Source organism: Gigantopelta aegis, chromosome 9, assembly GCF_016097555.1.
Source record: "Gigantopelta aegis isolate Gae_Host chromosome 9, Gae_host_genome, whole genome shotgun sequence".
Classification (NCBI taxonomy): domain Eukaryota; kingdom Metazoa; phylum Mollusca; class Gastropoda; order Neomphalida; family Peltospiridae; genus Gigantopelta; species Gigantopelta aegis.
In genome coordinates this window covers 3,727,798-3,750,116 of record NC_054707.1, presented here as the reverse complement: position 1 = coordinate 3,750,116, position 22,319 = coordinate 3,727,798, and the positions used below count along the sequence as shown (strand labels likewise).

The window sequence follows — 22,319 nt, the reverse complement described above, 5'->3', positions numbered from 1 at the left end:
TGTAAAAACCTGAAATCTTTATTTTCTAACATACAACGCCAATTCAGTTATTGATGGGTAAAAAAGTTAAAATGTATCTTGTTTAGTGACACCACTAGAGCACATTAATTTATCATATCCTACTGGATGTCAAACATTTGGAAATTCTGACATGTCTCCAAAGTAAACCCGCTATGCTTTTCCTTTAGCAGCATAGGATCTTTTATATGCACTTTCCCATAGACAAAACAGCACATACCATAACTTTTGATACACCAGTTATGGGGCTTTGGTTGGAACAGGAAAACCCCAATGAGTCTGCCAAGGTGGGTCAATCCTATGACTGTAGTGCTTCTAGATTATGTTAGCCTCACTCTCATAGCTAGTGGTATTCAGTGATGGGCTAGTGAATAAATACTATAGCGTTGCCCGACGGCTAGTGAATTTTTTTTGTCAAATGCTCTATTTAAGTCTATTTTGTATATATGAATATCCTGCCTCCCACCCCTCAAATCTATGGATTTTTAAGGTCAGTCTCCCTCTTTAGGTGACATATCCGATATTCCTAATAATAAAATTGTATTTACATAAAGTAGGGCTAGTGAATTTTTAATCTTGGCTAATAAACTTTTAAAATCACTGATCCCCTGGACTGAAATACCTTGGGCGAGTGCTATACAGGAGATATATATCAATGAAATAAAAAATTTAAAATGTTGCCTTTTATTTATTTATTATTTAATTTTACATAAATATTCAGATTTTGGTTTTGTTCCAAGATATTGATCCTGATATCAAACTACAAGAACAGGTAACATATATCCATACACTTCATACATTACATAAATAACTCTGGTGATCTTAAAAGTGGATGGAGAATTGATGAAAATAAGTGACAAACAATATTACTGCAAAAGAATAATTAGCATATGTCGATGAAAGTAATCAACTTAACATTCTAACTGCTCTGTGTAATTATTACAAAATACATTTACTCTCAATGTTAAAAACTCCACCTGTTAATAATGATTAAATTATCCATTTACAGAATTTTATGAGAAAAGTATGTAACAAACTTGTCCATGAAAGTAATCTGCTTAAAAATCAAACTGATCTGTGTAAATATTAAGACACAAAAAATCATTGTAAAGAAAACTCCATCACATCCTCTGACGCCATATAACCGTAAATAAAATGTGTTGAGTGTGTTGTTAAATAAAACATTTCCTTCCATCACATCCTGATTAAATTTCCTATTTACACAACTGTATGTAAAATACCTGATTTATGAATAGACATAAATTATTATACACATGTAATCAAAACTGATCAAATTTAATAAGATGCACATTTGTATATGTATGTAATAAAGCTGTTAATTGTCTATTAAATAAATATACTTAAAAAACAACCTGTTATTATACTGAGAATACTAGATACCAGAATCTTTAACACAATATGTAACAGAGAAACATTCCATATGGCATTTACAGAAACATTATTATATTATGTACTACAATAAATTCATTTATAAACTGGTCTACAAAAATTCGCAAATTCATTTACAGACTTTATTTCTCTACTTTTCCGACTTAACATTGTTTCAAACATGGATTCATGATTAAATTATTATTAATAAATGAATTATGAAATATTAATTGCCTAAATTAAGCACACCATCAGAAAGGTTGTTAATAATCCCTTATATTTAAAACAATTAACAGTAAATGTGATAAAAAAAACTGTATCACAATCCACATGTACAAACCAGCTAATGAATTTTGGTGTCAACCAGTGCATCACACAATGCCACACACACACGGGTCAACATGACATGCTGGCTATTGCTCTGGAAATTTTGGTTTTCTCATAACCGTTTTAGTTGTTACCTACTAGTATTCATTTTGTTCTACAAAACAGCCAAATTTTTTTATTTCAAATAACATAGGTATTGGTGGTTTTGGTGGTGGTGATGGTGAAAACCATTTCAAATAACATAGGTGTTGGTGGTTTTGGTGGTGGTGATGGTGAAAACCAGAAAGTTTAATCACTGTGCATAAAGCACAACCTATAGGTTAACTTTAACAAAAAAGAGAAGTTTTTATAAAAGAAAGACTAGTAAGTTAGGGGTGACAAGAAGGAATCGGGAAAGGAAAATATTTCTGGCGTTTGAGGATGAAAATGTAATTTTGTTGTCCTACTCTATATAAGTAGGAAACAAATGGATTGCGACCCTTCACTAGAGTCTGTGCACACCCTTCACTAGAGTCTGTGCACACCCTTCACTAGAGTATGTGCACACCCTTCACTAGAGTCTGTGCACACCCTTCACTAGAGTATGTGCACACCCGTCACTAGAGTCTGTGCATACCCTTCACTAGAGATTGTGCACACCCATCACTAGAGTCTGTGCACACCCTTCACTTGAGTATGTGCACACCCTTCACTAGAGTCTGTGCACACCCGTCACTAGAGTCTGTGCACACTCTTCACTAGAGTCTGTGCACACCCTTCACTAGAGTGTGTTCCCCCCCCCCCCTCCATCTGGTAGCTCTAAAATCAGGAACACCAGAAAGATTCTGCAGATTTTCAAGTCTGCTTAATATGTTAGCAAACAGACCACCAAACACCAGCATGAGGCACGATGGATCGCAGACTCAAACACTGTTATTTCCTATTCCAAAAATATACTCCAGTACACCAAGTACAGTACTATCCTTGGTAAAGCTGACCTCACCATGTAAGGGGAGCTATCACTCTCGCTCTCCATCACACACCTGAGACTGGTCCAAAGAGAGTAATTTTTAACTCCCCTTAGCTAGTTAATTTATTTGGTATCAACATGGTAATATCTTAAATGGCTCCCCATAATCTAAATTAGGGGAGCACTTAATCATTCCCTTCAAATGTTTTCACACCTAGGTGTAATAAAGGACCCTTGCTGCTATCTTAAATGGCTCCCCATAATCTAAATTAGGGGAGCACTTTCTTACTCCCTTCAACTGTTTTGGCACCCAGCTCTGGTAAAGTGTAATGAAAGACCCCTTGCTGCTATCAGTTGTGTAAGGGCTTGCTCTGGCAGGAACCTGTGTCCACAACGGGCATGTGCTACAACAGCTTGCTCTGAATGAGCATGTAAAACACTTTGACCGTGACTGTGACCTTATCAATAAGAGTAGCCTATTCGATAGCACATTCCCCTCTCTGACATTAAGAGATCTGTTCCGTAACACAGCATGCTACAACAATAGTAGAATATAAGCAAAATAATAAATTAAATCATCAAATATACAAAATGTTAAATTAAATTAAAATTAAAATAAATTTAACACAAATTTAAAATCATGGCAGATCAGCACTAAAGCATCAACCATGCATGGAGAATCATGGGTAATTATCGGGCACCAACTAAAAAAAAAAAATATTGAAAAAAAAACCTCCCTGAAAATGAAACTGCACAAAACAAACAAATCTAACATCCACTGCAGCCGGTGATTTGTCTATGAAAGCAGCCGAGTTTGTCTATGGATTCTACCGGGGTTAGACTAGGCTTGTCCAACGTACACCAAGTGGGAGTACTCACAATTTGCCTTTGGTATCATTAACTTTCAGTGTTAATTCATTGATCTGAAATAGAAACCAATCAAATTAGAAAGATTTTGCAAATATATATACTTACAATTTGCCTTTTGCATCATTAAATTTGAGTTGTAAATTATTGATCTGCAAGAGAAAGCAAAAGAATTATGCATAGTATGATACAGTGGTTGAAAAAGTTTGCAAAATAATTATATATTGTACAATAGTAGTCGCAAATGTTTACAAAATAATTACACATAGTATAATAGTGGTTGAAATGTTTGCAAAATTATATTTTAAGAGAATACATTTTTAGATGTATTCTTTTGTGATACAAGGCAAGAAAAAATTAAAGTGTAATCCTGTGGCTACAAAACATTGTTCCTCAAATGTAACTTCATGCATTTTCATGGCATTGGAATATAGGTAAAACTTAGCCTAAGTTCAGATTTTAAAAAAGTTTCACTAAAACTTTTTAGCACATTGAAAACATTACTAAGTGTTGACAAAAAACAGATGACAACATAGGAACAGAAAATCTCTAGCTTCTAGCCCAATTTAGGTTGTGTAAACAATTTATAAATGATTGAAAACAATTAAATGATGATTGAAAATGTCAGAATTAGTCATACCTCAGTCTTGATCATAATATTGTTATTACGTGTAAGGTTTCACAAGAACTTAGAAGAAAAACCCCAGTTAAATGTTCTAAGAAAATCTCTAAAATTAATGTGACTACTCATTAAGTGAAACCTCAAAATCTTGATTGTATGTGTACAAGTTTCACAAGAATTTAGATTAAAACCAGTTAAATGTTAATAGAAAATCTCTAAATAAGTAAGATTTTAATCTCTTAAAGTCTTTATTATATGTCTTAATTAACCTTAATTAGTTTTATGTTGAGTGATACCTCAGTCTTCATTGTATGAGTAAATGTTTCATAAGAATGTATTAAACAGTTAAATGTTGATAGAAAATCTCTAATTAGTTTTATGTTGAGTGATACCTCAAAGTCACAAGAATGTATTAAACAGTTTAATGTTGATAGAAAATCTCTAATTAGTTTTATGTTGAGTGATACCCTAATGTCACAAGAATGTATTAAACAGTTTAATGTTGATAGAAAATCTCTAATTAGTTTTATGTTGAGTGATACCTCAAAGTTACAAGGATGTATTACACAGTTTAATGTTGATAGAAAATCTCTAATTAGTTTTATGTTGAGTGATACCTCAGTCACAAGAATGTATTAAACAGATAAATGTTGATAGAAAATCTCTAATTAGTTTTATATTGAGTGATACCCTAATGTCACAAGAATGTATTAAACAGTTAAATGTTGATAGAAAATCTCTAATTAGTTTTATGTCAAGTGATACCTCAAAGTCACAAGAATGTATTAAACAGATAAATGTTGATAGAAAATCTCTAATTAGTTTTATGTTGAGTGATACCCTAATGTCACAAGAATGTATTAAACAGTTAAATGTTGATAGAAAATCTCTAATTAGTTTTATGTCAAGTGATACCTCAAAGTCACAAAAATGTATTAAACAGATAAATGTTGATAGAAAATCTCTAATTAATTTTATGTTGAGTGATACCCTAATGTCACAAGAATGTATTAAACAGTTTAATGTTGATAGAAAATCTCTAATTAGTTTTATGTTGAGTGATACCTCAATGTCACAAGAATGTATTAAACCGTTTAATGTTGATAGAAAATCTCTAATTAGTTTTATGTCAAGTGATATCTCAAAGTCACAAGGATGTATTAAACAGTTAAATGTTGATAGAAAATCTCTAAATAGTTTTATGTTGAGTGATACCTCAATGTCACCAGAATGTATTAAACAGTTTAATGTTGACAGAAAATCTTTAATTAGTTTTATGTTGAGTGATACCTCAATGTCAAAAGAATGTATTAAACAGTTTAATGTTGATAGAAAATCTCTAATTAGTTTTATGTTGAGTGATACCTCAGTCACAAGAATGTATTAAACAGTTTAATGTTGATAGAAAATCTCTAATTAGTTTTATGTTGAGTGATACCCTAATGTCACAAGAATGTATTAAACAGTTTAATGTTGATAGAAAATCTCTAGAATGTATTAAACAGTTTAATGTTGATAGAAAATCTCGACATAGTTTTATGTTGAGTGATACCTCAAAGTCACAAGAATGTATTAAACAGTTTAATGTTGATAGAAAATCTCTAATTAGTTTTATGTCAAGTGATACCTCAAAGTCACAAGAATGTATTAAACAGATAAATGTTGATAGAAAATCTCTAATTAATTTTATGTTGAGTGATACCCTAATGTCAAAAGAATGTATTAAACAGTTTAATGTTGATAGAAAATCTCTAATTAGTTTTATGTTGAGTGATACCTCAGTCACAAGAATGTATTAAACAGTTAAATGTTGATAGAAAATCTCTAATTAGTTTTATGTTGAGTGATACCCTAATGTCACAAGAATGTATTAAACAGTTTAATGTTGATAGAAAATCTCTAATTAGTTTTATGTTGAGTGATACCCTAATGTCACAAGAATGTATTAAACAGTTTAATGTTGATAGAAAATCTCTAGAATGTATTAAACAGTTTAATGTTGATAGAAAATCTCGACATAGTTTTATGTTGAGTGATACCTCAAAGTCACAAGAATGTATTAAACAGTTTAATGTTGATAGAAAATCTCTAATTAGTTTTATGTTGAGTGATACCCTAATGTCACAAGAATGTATTAAACAGTTTAATGTTGATAGAAAATCGTAATTAAACAGTTTAATGTTGATAGAAAATCGCTAATTAGTTTTATGTTGAGTGATACCCTAATGTCACAAGAATGTATTAAACAGTTTAATGGTGATAGAAAATCTCTAACTAGTTTTATGTTGAGTGATACCTCAGTCACAAGAATGTATTAAACAGTTAAATATTGATAGAAAATCTCTAAATAGTTTTATGTTGAGTGATAGCTCAAAGTCCCAAGAATGTATTAAATTGATAAATGTTGATAGAAAATCTCTAATTAGTTTTATGTTGAGTGATACCCTAATGTCACAAGAATGTATTAAACAGTTTAATGGTGATAGAAAATCTCTAATTAGTTTTATGTTGAGTGATACCTCAAAGTCACAAGAATGTATTAAATTGATAAATGTTGATAGAAAATCTCTAATTAGTTTTATGTTGAGTGATACCCTAATGTCACAAGAATGTATTAAACAGTTTAATGTTGATAGAAAATCTCTAATTAGTTTTATGTTGAGTGATACCCTAATGTCACAAGAATGTATTAAACAGTTTAATGCTGATAGAAAATATCTAATTAGTTTTATGTTGAGTGATACCTCAAAGTCTTGCTTCCTGATTTTGACTTCCCAGTCAAAGACTTCCTCCTCCAACACACAGATCTTTTCATGGAGTTTCTTACACAGCTGCTGCAGGTCAGCTAAAACATGGACAAACAACAATCATGTCACTGTTTTTTTCACTCTATCACCAATGTATTTAATATTTACATTTTGTTGCAGAAATAAAAATAAATTAAAAACAATTTGGGCTGACAATAGACAGAAATGTTTATGTAGGTAACCAATGATTTTTGCCAGCTATCTGTTCTCTTAGAATAAAGATAAAATTATTCTACAATTAAATCTGTTAAGCAGTTATCAAGGCTAGAATCTAAGAATGGTATTTAAAAAATGGTTCTTTAAACGTTCATTTCTACTCCTGGACAGGATATTTTATTTTTCAGAACATTTTGATGGATCAAAAAATTAAATATTTTCTTGTCTTCATAGAAGATTTGAATATTTGGGGTAGTAGAAATGGTTGCTTTATGAAGTATTAATAAATTAAAGGAAACCAGAGCACTAAATTATTTTCATTAGTAGAAAAGGATCTTTTATATGCACTTTTCCTCAGACAGGAATTTATATTTCAGGCAAGGGGCACTGACTGGGGTGGGAAAACTCCCAAAAGGTCTTTCAAGATGGTTCAGTCCTATGACCAAATCACCTTAGGCAAGTGCTCTACCGATTGAACTAAATCCTATCCACAAATTGAAAACCCCCCAATGATTGATGTTATTAAGAATTAGACAATCCCAAGTCGCCAGCTCTATTGTATATTTAAGCAAACCAAAGCTATTTTAATACGGTTGGGTTATTTTGAAACACCAGCTGATGGACATTGACGTTAAGCTTTTTAAGTATAACTAGATTATGAGATTAGCAAAGCAAACTCGAATCAATCTCATAGCAAGATTATTAGCTCTTAAAAGCTAACAGTAAACTTCACGATTTCATGGCGGAATGGCACTTGAATCGTTGTTATATATTTATTTTATTAATATTCACAATGGAGAATTTGAATTTATTTTCAATATTGTTGTTAATAACAGTAATATGAACAAAAATAAATAGTAATTACAGAAAAAGCATATGAAAGTAAAATAAAAATAAAATGATTAGACAGTAAATGATAATATCAATTAATCACAACATTAATTACGATTTGTTTTCTATAACAAAAGTATATAAAATAAATAATTTTTAAAAATAAATAAATATGTTTTGTAAATAAATAATTAATTAATTAAACAATTAAATTAAGTGAAGTGAAGTGCATAAAGAGTGTGAAAAATTAATGACAAAACAGATGCCAATAGCAGGGCTTCTAGAATTTTTATAAAATTCACTAGCCATGGGATCAGTAATTTAAGAAATTTACTAGCCACGATTAAAAATCCACTAGCCCTACTTTACTTTAAGTAAAATAAATTCTTGCTAATTGAAAGTAATAATTGGATATGTCACCTAAGGAGGGAGATGGAACTTAAACACACTAAGATTGGGGGTGTGTAGGGGTGGGAGTGGGTTACAGGATATTCATATTTAAAAAATAAGACTAAAATGCAGCATTTGATAACTTTTTTTCACTAGTTGTTGGGCATGGTAATATTGGTTATTTACTAGCCCAACATTGAATATCACTAGCCATGGGTGTGGGGGTACCATAATCTAGAAGCCCTGCCAATAGCTACAATTAAATAAACTTAAGTTTTAATAACAACTATATACCAAATATACTGATGGTCAAAACATTAAAAAAAATTCCATGATTAGACATGGGAATATGAAAAAATATTCACAAGGGACTGAATATCTAACATGTATTTTCCCAGATACACATTTATGTCGAACCATTACCAACCCATCAATACTTTTAAATGTTGGATCAAACGAGGTACTGTTCTTGAGACAACAAATATACTACAAAGACTGAGTAAATGATGCATTTTTTTTTCCCCACCCCCCCCCCTCCAATAAAATTTGAATATTACAGACTGTCTTAAGTCTACAAAGACTGAGTGTGTATATTTTTTTAGCAACAACGTTTTTGAATTGTGTGTATTAAATTTAAATTGTACAACAAAATATACTTTTACAGAACATTTAATTTAACACTGAAATGATTTTAGATTCATAATTTCACCTTAACAATAATTTGTAAGAGCAATGTTTTTCAGAATATTGGTGTAATTGGCATGTTATGCCAAATATGCATTACAGTAAGTACACTTAAACTGAAATGATCTTTTTGTTCATAATACCTCTTGTTAACTAAACACTATAAAGCAGAATTGTGAAGAATTAAAGGTCTCACCTACCATAAACTGATTAAGTGCATAAGAATTAATTTGGAGATAACATACAGGATTAATCTAATTCTTTACAAAAACAGACACTTCATTAAAAAAATATATATATCATAATTTAATAAATTAAAACAAAAATTGACATGCACTTTTATAGATGTTAACTATAAATTGTCCATCAAAGTTAAATTGTCCATCAGTATATGTGGTAATATTTTCTATATGGTAGCTAGCTTCAAGTAAAATGTTTAACATCACCCAATTGTTCGAGCACACCAACCTACCAACTGCAAATACAAAGATTCCTATAATATTCAGTCACTGCTAACAAAGTTTACAAAGTCAAATACACGTTCTTTTAATAATAAGTTGATGCTATTATATTTCAATGCAGTCCAAGAAAATAAAGCAAGTAATAAAAATCACCAAGATTTGGAAAAAAACACTTAAGGTATGTTTATAGGAACATACCTTATGTCATATATTTACTTAACAAAATTGTTTTATTTCATTTACTTGAAAAATAAGAATCTGTACATTTATACAATGTATCAGTCAGTTTATTAAAATACTTCATTTCTATCAATTAGTCTGTCAAATAGTTCACTGGTGTGGATCAGTTTATTCACAAATTTCATTCTTATAAATCAGTTTATTAATAAATTCATTCTTATCAATCAATTTATTTATAAACGTCCTTTATTCAATTAATTTATTCATAAACTTCATTCTCATGAATCAATTTATTCATAAACTTTATTCTTATAAATCAGTTTATTCATAAATTTCATTCTTATCAATCGACCTATTCATAAACTTCATTGTTATGAATAAAATTATCAATAACTTCATTCTTATAAATCAGTTTATATATTGGATTGCCATAATCAGTTCTCTTAATCTTCATCTATATGAATCAATGCATTTATATAATTCATACCGGCCTCGGTGGTGTTGTGGCAGGCCATCGGTCTACAGGCTGGTAGGTACTGGGTTCAGATCCCAGTCGAGGCATGGAATTTTTAATCCAGATACCGACTCCAAACCCTGAGTGAGTGCCCCGCAAGGCTCAATGGGTAGGTGTAAACCACTTGCACCGACCAATGATCCATAACTGGTTCAACAAAGGCTATAGGTTTGTGCTATCCTGCCTGTGGGAAGCGCAAATAAAAGATCCCTTGCTGCCTGTCGTAAAAGAGTAGCCTATGTGGCGACAGCGGGTTTCCTCTAAAAACATCTGTGTGGTCCTTAACCATATGTCTGATGCCATATAACCGTAAATAAAATGTGTTGAGTGCGTCGTTAAATAAAACACTTCTTTCTTTATATAATTCATTTACATGATTAGTTTTTTATGTGCTTCCACATACTCTTATTCATTAAACATTCCTTCCTGAACAATCAAATGGTGAAATTATTAAATCAAGTCGTTAATATGTATCAATATTGGACTTACAACAGATTTATTTATGGCAGTTTTAAGAGAATAATGAAAGTTTGTTTTGTTTAATGACACCACTAGAGCACACTGATTAATTAATCATCGGCTATTGGATGTCAAACATTTGGTAATTCTGACTCGTAGTCAATAGACAAAACCCGCAGCAAGGGATCTTTTATATGCACCTTCCCACAGACAGGAAAGCACATACCATGGCCTTTGACCAGTTGTGGTGCACTGGTAGGAATGAGAAAAACCCATCCAGTTGAACGGATCCACTGAGGTGGTTTGATCCTGTGATGCAAGCACCTCAGGCAAACGCTCAAACCGACTCAGCTAAATCCCGCCCACTAAGAGAATAATGAATAAATGAAATGTTTTAGTGATAAAACACATTTCTATTGACCATTATATCATGTTGGGCATATGGTTAGGTACCACATTTAAAAAATAATTCTGCAGTTAAAAATAAAATAACTGAGTGGCCACTGGCTGTAGAGAGGGCCAATGCCAGAGGCGGATCTAGGGGGGACCCCCCTAAATTTTGTGACAGTTATAATTTTATTACATATTAATTTTCTTTTCTTTTTTACGATTCCCCTCCAAACCTCCCCCATAGTTCCCTTGGCATTCCGCCTCATGTCACTGGAGCCTCCCATAATGGATTTTTTGGATCAGTCATTGAATGCTGTATACCTTGGTTCATTCCAGTAGTGTTCAGCTCAGGCACCTGGGCATTGATATATTTCTCCTTCTCCTCAGCTTTTTTCTTTGCCTCATTTCTCAAGTCCTCGGCAGCCTTTTGCATAATGAGTTTCTACAATGGGAGACAGCACAATTTGACATTTCAATGATTTAGCTCTAAATACACTTGTCCCTTTTAAATTGATTATTTCAATGATTATAGGTCTAAAACCACTTTTCATCAGCCTAAAATGATTATTTTAATGATAAAGGTCTAAAACACTTGTCATCAGGCTAAAATAATGACATAATAAGTTTATACAGCAGAAGATAGCATTTGACAATTAGTCTCTATAATAGTTCAAGTCTAAACATACTGTCAGTAATCTAAATACAATCAATAGATCTAAAATCACTGTATGAATTTGTGCATTTAACAGTTAGTCTAATGATAGTGGTGAAAACACACTGTCACTAACTGTAAGTCTAACTGGGCCTGTCATCAGGACCAATGAGATTCTGTAAATCCGGCACATTTGGCAATTTTGTTACACTTTCATAAAAAAATTACATCATCAAAACAAGATTCACATCATTTCCTTTTTAAATAATAAACAAAATAAAACATTAAATAAACATCCATTAAAAATCCATACCAAAATGTTGGTAAACTATAAAATAAATCTATGTACTCTTTCTATATTCAGAAAATAATTGTATTTCTATTCTGATATTTAATAGTGTCAAAACTAAATATCCAACCATGAACAACATAATCGGCCACCCTTTTTATCAATAGCAATGAATTAAATACTCTTTTTTTTGCATTAATATATGCATTATCTGTTTTGCTGGAATACAATCAATATAAAGACAAAACAATTAACTGATCTAGACCCCAATGCTTTCCAATTAACTAAACATTAATGAACACTCTGCCACCCACCCAGCAATCAACCGAGTTTGAGCAGAAGAAAATTACATGCACTACTAATATTCACCAGCTACCCCAAATACACAGTATTATCATGATGGTACTAATATCTGTCAGCCATGATACACAGTATTATCATGATGGTACTAATATCTGTCAGCCATGATACACAGTATTATCATGATGGTACTAATATCTGTCAGCCATGATGGTTTAGGTCCCTGGTGTGCAGCCAGGGGTGCATGGGGGTATTGGCCCCTTGAAAAACAATTACCTCCCACCACCTTGAATCTGCTATTGCGTGCATGAGTTAATTCAGTATCTATGCCCCTCCCTTAAAAATTGAATGTCCTCCCAAAGGACACCAGCTGACTGGACCTGTGATGGGTACCAAGTAACCAAACCGCCTCTATCCACGCACACAACACCAATTGTCTATAACTACTAAACTAAACTTCTAATTACCAAAATAACCCTAAACTATCATATAAGTACGGTAACATCCAAACAATAACAATATCGCCTCATCCCGTAACTCCATCTTTGCAAGACAAGGATGCCAAACTGCAGCTGTAAACCCTATCTTCATCTTGGCAAAGGCAGACACAAAAACTGGCATCAGAAATGCTATATGTCACGGATGGGATTTGCCATACTAATTTAATGTCAAATGTTAGACATTTTCTGATTGGTTGAAGATGTTATCACATGATTGATCTAAAAATTATTTCTAATACTGTATATTTCAAAACTTAGCATAGGTTTCTGACATCAGTTTTCACAGCCATCATAGAAAATATGGAGTCTAGGTACAGAACAGCAGCAATAGCTTGCAGAGAGGATAAATCAATCATTAATTTAATCCCACCCAACACAGCTATCACCACAAAGCTTTTTTCATTAACCAATCAGCACTTTGGTGTCATTAAATTCCTACCATTCCGATTACAATGAAGCAACAAGTTAACCATACAGATATTTTAAATGAACTGAAGTTGAAAGTTTTATACTCTCTAAAATAATAAGCAGTCTAGTTTTATAACAAAGACACTAGCCCACCACCATACTAAGTACAGGTTTTATTAAATGTAAGATAAGTGGAAACCTATACTTTTTGCTTACTGAATATGTGAACATGATGTAAACATTTTTTTTATTAATAACTCATTGGAAATACTTCATCAATAACTGTGATTATACCAGAAAGATGTTATTTCTTGTAACATACTAAATATAAACAGCCAATGGATTTTTTTGTTTGCCTTCAAAAGGGTAATATAATAAGTGATATTTTACTTTTTTCCATACCAATACAAAGCCCAATCTTCTTTCCAACAGAACACTTGGATGTAAGTATCAAACAAGAATATATTGGTGGCATCGTCACAAACTGCATATTTAACTAGGTGACAAAAACAGGTCTAGGTTTAAAAAAAAGTAAAATTAATTGACAAAATGAGTGAATAATCATGCGAACAAAAGCCTCATGAAGTTGCAAGTTAAATTATTGCAAACAGAACATTAATTCTGTTAATACAATCACTAGTTGTATTAATCAATTAATTAATTATTCAAACAGCTCATTATTAGTAAAGCAACCTTAATATATTTGTCAAACATTTCCCTCCTACACAAAAATAAATAAATAAATAATTCAGCTACGTGTAATAATGAAAAACAAAAACAACTTTGGAGGAAGGTGTGTTATTCAACAGAATGAAAGACAGCTCTCAAACGAGAAATAATTTTAAAATATTTTTTCTCAACCATGGCCATTTTTGTGCAACTGAATTTATTTTTTTAATAATTATATTTCAATATTAGTTCTTATATTTATTTGTTTAGAAATGCTATCCTATGACCTGACTTCCCCATAACAATTTTAGAAATTTTAGAGTTTTTTGTTTTAGTTTTTTTGTTGATGCAATGGAAGGGGCCATTATGTTTGAGTTTAGTACAATGGAGGATGTCTGGGACGGATATACCTTAAGAAGTTTCTTCTTTTCAGGTGAAAGGCCGCCAAGACCTTTCCTTTTTCCCTTCTTCTTCTTTGCCTCCTCCTCTTTCTTTCGGCGAATTTCCTGGAGTGGGAGTCGAAGAGGAAGTTAACAACAGGTGCATTGTGGTATAGGGGATGGGTCAATTGAAGGCCAGTTTTTAGATTAAAAAAATACAATTACATACTCACACTTCCTTTGGGATCCCTGCTTTCAACATCTATTTAAAATGGTAATATGTAAGGAGCTGCTAATTTAATGGAAAAAATATATGAAGCTCATCACATGATTAACAAATACCATTCCCAACCTTATGTAGCTCCTGGGAGCTTTTTGTCCAAACAGGAAATAAATTATTATTCAACTGAAAAAAAGTTTGAATTTGGTTTTGTGTGTCAAGTTTTGTGTATATGACTATATGTATGTATGCAACTTTGAATATTTGGAGACCGACAAGGTTTCAGTGCTTAAGAATGCAAGAAAATCCACTAAGCCAGAAATAGCTGTAAGACTTTTTAATTTGAAAATTGAAATTTGAAATTAAAATAAGAGAAAAAGATAATAAAACCTATGTTTTTGTTTAAATGCCAGGCCACAGTAGAATATTGAAGTGAGAGAGATAGAGAGCATTTTATTGGTTACAGTAACAGGTTTAGATGGTATTAGCACAAGTATTAGTGTATTAGGCTTCTAGTCTACAGATGTGACAATGTGAGTGTGTGAGCACATATTGACAGACAGACAGACAGACGACAGGACAGCAGGGCCAAGTGCAAGGTGTCAGACAACATGAGGGGATACCCGTGGCCAAGACACGAGCCGAACAAGTTTAGTAAACTGCAAAATAAATCATTTTAATCAAAAACTAAATTCATTTCCGCTCAGTTTGACAAATGTTTTTAAAAACTTGGAAATTTAACCAAAAATTAAAAACTTTTCACCAAAAAAGAATCTGTTATTATTAATTTTTTTAATAAATTAAAAAATTACACCAGTTTTTCAACTTACAGTAAAAAAAATTCTAATTTGTAGTAAAAATAGTTTTTAAAATTATTTCACGGTGGTAACGAAAAAAGAAGCTTTTGTTAGAATTGGACAATATTAGGTTTGAGCGAAAATAAATTCATTAAATGTTTTCAAGACAATGAACAAAACAACATGACTTGTTTGCAGCAGGCAAGATTTGGCAATATACTGGTGCATGTTAGAGCGGTCGCCAGCCATTGATTCCAAAATATATCTTCTGCTGTGAAGGCAGAATGCTAACTGATTCCCTCCCTTTAACTTTTTATACCTGTGTATTTTCTTCATATAGTTTCTTACATGTACCTTTCCTCAAATTAATAATTTCAAAGTTATAATTTAATTTAAAAATACATATTAAATACATTGTTTTATTTCATTTAATAATGATTTTTAATATAAATAAATCTATGTCATTATAATAATACAAATATACTTTACAAAAAACAACTCGGCATTAAAAATAAAAACAATAAATAAAAATGAATATGTCTTAATTTTCAGCATTAAAAAAATATATTACAATTACTATTTCACAGAAAAGTGTTAATTATGACAATAAAATTTTAAAATAAGAAGTTAGTAAAGGTTTTATAAAATAATAAAATAGAGAAGCAATAGGAATTCTTCTTTGTGCCATTTTAATAAAAAAGACGAAACGGTTAATTCAGCTGTTATCTGACATCCATTGGGTTTTCTTAGTGCACCTCAAGGGTTTTCATTCCTTGTCTTTTATCTAAAAGAAAGCTAGGCATGCCTATTCCCAGTATGACGACAATGAGGCAGTTCTCGTTAATATTTATTACTCAGTTTGAACTGCAAAGAGACATTTAAAAAAAAAAAAAACACTGGTGTGATAGAATGTGGCTGGCAAATAAATAAAAGTTTGTGATTCATGCCCTGACCGGATACTGAAATTTGTGTAGAAAATAGTTTTTATGTTGGGTTTTTTTCCTGCTTCTTAAGCCTGAAACCCTGCATTTCTGCCATTTATTATTTTGTCACAAGATTGCTTTGTTTTGAAGATTATTTCTATCATGAGACTTGCTTATGTCTTCTCAGTAATTTGAAAAAAGTCTAACAAACAATTATTCATTCATTCATGACATGTAATACAAACAGTTTAAGATATATATATTTGGAGATAATAACGGAAGCTATTTTATGTAAATACTTCACAAATATCATTTGATAACAGGCATAAAATAATAATAATAAACACCAAACCTCTTCCCCCACCCTCCCTATTTCCCAACAAATATAAAACAATGGAAGAAAAATACTGATAGTAGGCCTTGGCTGAAAAACCACTGATCCAAACGAAACAATTTTACCGAGAAGTAATTTAAATATCATACATTATTGTTGTGTTCAAGTCAATAAATGTCATAAATGTTACCCTGGGACGGTTAAGGGAGGGTGTGTGTGTGGCCAACACGTGAAGGCAACACAAGGGAATTATGTATAGATATGCAATAATGAAGAAAACCAGTTGACCATTCCACTGAGTTTAAAAGCTTATATAATTTAACCAACAGATTGATGTCTGGGTCATGCTCAAGGAATTTATTTTAAAACTAAAATATGCATGAATGTGGGAGAGAGGTTATATTCCATTCCAGAGACAGGAATTTATATGTTATGATAAAATGAGGTGGAGGTTGGGTAAATAACAGTATTTGATGGAAAGTATTACTAAATATTGAAATATTGGGGTTAATCTAATTCAACAACACTTTTAGACATGATTGCATATTTTCATGAGCTGATGCTATGAAACGAATGTGATAGTTTGTGCATAGTTCAATCCACTGTTGGAAATTTAAAGATAACAGAAAATTATGAAATCTACATTCTCATGAAGACTTTTTTTTAAAAATAGAATATAACTTGAGAAGAAACAATATCCTCCAAAAATTGTTCATTTTGATCAAAATTGTCTTTGAAATTACAAATCAGACACTTATATGCTAAAATTGCCCACCTTCTTAAAGCTTAAACAGAGGTATATACATTTAATATAATGATGAACTAATCACTTATCTTTAGATTGTAAGATGTGAAAAAACATGAGCAAGTCTCGTCTAACCCTTTGCAAAACACAATGATGCAATAAAAGAGTTACCTCCTCCTGCTCTTGGCGTGCTCGCTCTAATTTTTCTTCCTCCATTTTGGCTTCTTCTTCCTAAACATAACAACAAACACATTTAACTCCACTTCTAGAACCCAGCCTTCATTATCTTGGCTGTTTGAGTAAAGAAATAGATTCATATCTGTGGACGAAATTCTGCTGTCCTGACCCACTTTTGCCAGCGACAAAAGTTTATTTTATTTAACGACACCACTAAAGCACACTGATTTATTAATCATAGGCTATTGAATGTCAAACATATGGTAATTTTGAGTCATAGAGAGAAAACCCACTATATTTTTTTCATATTTTCATGAGTAGCAAAGAGATCTTTTATATGCACCGTCCCACAGACAGGATAACACATACCACGGGCTTTGATATACCAGTCGTGGTGCACTTAGCCGGTGAATATCAACAAGGGCAGGGAGCTGATTTTGCCTCGGACTTATGTTTTAGGACCACACAGATGATGAGAGGAAACCTACTACCAACATTCCATGGATTATTTGTTTCCTTTACCAGCAAGAAATCTTTTATGAGCACTATCCCAAAGACAGGACAGTACGTACCACAGCATTTGCAACACCGGTTGTGGTGAACTGGCAGAAATAAGAAATAGCCCAATGGGCTCACTGACAGGAATGGAACTTAGATTGACTGTGCATCAAGCAAACACAATACCATCGAGGTATGTCTGACCACTTCAGTTACTTTGAGGTGTTTAATATAGCCTCCTACTTTGAATACATAGTGAACACACTGATTTCAATGATTGTATTTAACCTGTGTGTGTATATATATATATATATAATGGGCAGATGTTCATAACAGCCATGTCTTTAAAAATCCTTTGAGTAGCCTGTAAAAACACATTTGACTATACACACACACATACACGCACGCACGCACACACGCACACACAAACAAACACATGTATTAAATGGAGCACACACATGTATTAAATGGAAAATAAATCACCAATTCATATCTATCAATGATGACTGTGCTAGCAGCAATATGATCTTTTAAGTCCAAATATATTTTCACTTACCTTTTAGAAGAAATGTCTTTGTTTGACATATGTCCCAGTAAACCAAACCAGCTGACTAACTAATCAAGGCAATGCATGCATATATAGTGAACATGCTTAACATGCATTATAATGGCACCATGTACACAAGGTAGTAAACACCATGTTTTTATTATTACCTAGCTTCTAGATTTTTTTTTAGAATACACTAACCATGGGATCTGTGATCTATGATCTTAAAATTTACTAGCCATGATTAAAAATTCACTAGCCCTACTTTAATTTAATACAATTTTACTAAATAATAGTAATAATTGGATATGTTACCTACAGATGGAGATAGACCTTAAAAACACTAACATTGGGAGGGGGGGGGGGGGGGGGCGTGCGCAGTATATTCATATTTACACAATAGACTTAACTGCAACATTTGACCAAAAATATTTCACTAGCCGTTAGGCATTGGTAGTTATTTACTATCCCAACATTGGACATCACTAGCCATGGGAGTGGAGCTACCATAATCTAGAAGCCCTGTTATTATTATCACATAGACTCAGCTAACTGATTAGTCGAAGCTGCTCATAATGACTAGTCATCTGAGCTAAATCATTCAAATCTAATCTACAACAGTAAAATATCACTACATAAATACATATAAGAACATGCAAAACATAAATTAAGAAAAATAACTTCTTTTTTACTTTACATCTAGTTCAACACATGCAAAATGTGCCAGTACCTGATAACAAATATGTCAGCATATTTTATAGAAAAGCATGCTATGTCTGTAGATTAAAATGAGTATGCAACATTTATTTAACTACACTGCAGTCTACTAAAAGTGAAAATCTCATGCAAGTATACCCATAGACAGATTTCCCACCAGTCTGCAATACAAAACACAAGACTATTTGTTGTATCAAGAGTAAATCAGAAAACATGTTATAAGAGTTCAAATAAACTGATAACTGTTTTTAATATCTTCTTGGGGTCATAGGTTTTCCTTGCAATGAATCATGCAGTCAAGGCATGTTAGGTTTGTATTTCACAGTATGTTGTTTTTACATTATTCAGTGTCTATTTTACATTATCTCCCAGTTTTAAAAATGAATATAATTTATGGTTTCAGAAAATTAGGAGGAGAATTTAAGTTTTTGTTTCTAAAATTGGCTATTAGGAGAAGAGTGTTAATTATGGTTTCCGAAATGGTATATTAATGTATTTACTATTGGTAAATAAACAGTGGAAGACATTACAGAATACTTACATCATCAAGGTTCAAGCTGAAAGAGGCCAATGACAAATCCTCTTGAGATTGTCCCTGATGGGGTGAAGACCAAACACGACCTTTGGCAATATCATCTTCGGTTACGTTCATCGCCAGTGACTGCATGTCAAGCAAGCTTTCAAAACACAGCATACTTTTCTCAGCTGCTGTTGCTGCACTCTGATGTGCATCGTTCAGTGCATTGGTTACAGAAGATTTTGCACTGAGCATTTCAGATTTAAAAACAGACTGTGTGCTTAATGATGAATTTCTTTTCTCGAAACAAGACACCAAAGATTCTAGAAGTGGCTCATTAGAAGCAGGCAACTCTGATTTATGTTTTGGCAATTTTGTTGACAGATTCAATTTGCTTGTACTTGCTACTTGTTGAGAATCTAAAAGAATGTCCTCAGACATCACTGTATTAAGTCCACCTACAATTACTGCATTATTACAGTGCAACATCTTTTTAGTTGTGTCTTCGCTGCCCATTTGAACTCCCACAATTTGATCTTTAGCAACTGATGCTTGTTGCTTCTTTTGAAAATAATTATTATCTGTAGAGCAATCTGTCTGATTCTGGGTGTTTCTTGACCCAGAAGATCCTGTATCATCTTTGGATTGACAATCAATGCATGAAGCATTCACACCTGGTGAACATGAAGTGCTTCCAGCTTTTGGAATTGTCCCTGATTTTAAAGCCTCATTACTTTGGTGAGATGATTCTGTAAGTTGTTGCCAGTGTGACAGCACATTCTTACTACAATTTAAACTAGTGGATTCCCGAGGAGATTGTTTGGACAGAGAACCATCACTTGTCTGTTTGAACCTTTCACAAATGCTGGTGACATAAGCACTTTGAAACTCACTCTGTAAAGACGCAACTCTTTCAGCTTTGTTTACTTCTTCTGAAGTTCCAACATCTTCTTGTGAAACATCTGAATGTGTTTGTCTAGATTGATCCAAATGCTCTTTAGAATCTGGCATCCTGGAATCACTTACAAATGAGTTTGTTCTTGGAATTGTAGATCTTCTTGAATACATCTTATTTGTTGAGGAAGAACTGTGAGACTCATGATTAGTTTCCTGTTTGAATTTTGAAGCCATCTTTGTCACAAATACATTGGGATAATCAACATTCTGTTCACGTTTGTGTTTTGATGTAGAGGTAGATCCCATATCATTCACTGATAAAGTTTCTGATAGTTTCTGCCAAGTTGATTGAAAAGAACTTCCAGATGTCTGAGTTTCTTCAGAAAACCTTTTTTGCAGTTCTGTAATATCTAAACCAGATGAAAGCCTTCTGATCTGCATTCTTCGTTGAGTCTTCATTTCCTTAAGCCTCGATGCTTCACTTTCCATTAAATCTTTTGTCAGTTGCTCAAATTTTTCTAACACACTGGTGTTATCTACACTGTAATCTTTTGTACATAGCATCGTTTCAGATTTAATGTCTCTTTCGACATGTGTCTTATCCACCACCGCTGGAGAATTGCTTAGCTTTGGACAGGAATGTGAATGTGTTAAATTGTTTTCTAACAGAAGTTTGCTTTTTCTCAAAGTAGGTTTGGGATCCCTGCTTGTTGATGAATTTGTTTCGGTACTGAATTTAGGACATGAATTTGAGTATGATAATGTCTGCCCAGATATCCTTTCTCTGGCTGACAGTTTTGGAATGCTTGGCATACCACGTTCATCGCTTGTCACACCACGTTCATCGCTTGTCACACCATGTTCATCACTTGTCACAACACGTTCATCGCTTGTCACAGCCGTTTGCTTCTGCAACTCTGGATGCTTCTGAACCTTGTTCTGACACACACCAAGGTCCAAACACCGAGGTAGTTTCGACCCAACTGATTTCTCTCTCTGCATTGTGTTGTCTGGTGTACTATCACTGAAGAACTTTGATTTGAAATCTGAGACCCGTGAACCAGACATTGACCTCCTGAGTGGTTTGTTTTTCACAGAACACTTCTCAGCTGTTTCTGTGACTTCTCTTGACATAGCTTCAAATCTCTGCAGCAGGACATCATACTTTGACACTGATGTTGCTTCTTTTGGAAACTCTTTTTCCACAGGCTCTAATGGATTTCTTTTAGAAATATTTCTCTGTGTGTAGGAAAGAGATAAACCTTTTGCATCATTTGTGTTTTGCAAACTTTCTTTTAATGATGCCATACTATGCTGAATCGTGGGTGTTTTTACAATATCTGATTTATGTGTTAAACACTCTCTGTTGTCACAAACAATGTTATCTGAGGCACCAGCAAGATGTTCCTGTTCTTTGACATCACAAGTTCCCAACATTTGCACTTCAACACTTTCCAGCTTGTTCACTTCTTGAATTTGCAGTTTTTTCATATCACAAGTTTCCACCATTCGCACTTCTACAGAATCCAGCTTGTTCACTTCTTGAATTTGCAGTTTTGTCATATCGCAAGTTTCCACCATTTGCACTTCTACAGGTTCCAGCTTGTTCACATCTTGAATTTGCAGCTTTTTCACATCAGGGATTTTATGTACTTCAGCAGACTCATGATCAGATATATTAGGTTTGGTCTCATTACCATAGTCT

General features: G+C 32.7%; 1 protein-coding gene across 19 annotated transcripts in view; it reads right to left on the bottom strand.

Annotated features, from left to right (window-relative positions):
* LOC121382258 (troponin I-like) overlaps positions 1–22,319 on the bottom strand; it is a 98,482-nt gene that overhangs the window by 7,398 nt on the left and 68,765 nt on the right. For 14 of the 19 annotated variants that reach the window (XM_041511795.1, XM_041511803.1, XM_041511804.1 and 11 more), the window contains 6 exons: positions 17,433–17,492; positions 14,273–14,368; positions 11,366–11,486; positions 9,513–9,515; positions 6,917–7,017; positions 3,563–3,606 (listed from right to left, as the gene is read on the bottom strand). In XM_041511795.1, the coding sequence (XP_041367729.1) occupies positions 3,563–3,606; positions 6,917–7,017; positions 9,513–9,515; positions 11,366–11,486; positions 14,273–14,368; positions 17,433–17,492 (425 nt within the window). Of the gene's footprint in view, positions 1–3,562; positions 3,607–3,658; positions 3,703–6,916; positions 7,018–9,512; positions 9,516–11,365; positions 11,487–14,272; positions 14,369–17,432; positions 17,493–22,319 lie in introns of all 19 variants that reach the window. The other 5 variants (XM_041511796.1, XM_041511807.1, XM_041511800.1 and 2 more) reach the window with 5 other exon arrangements.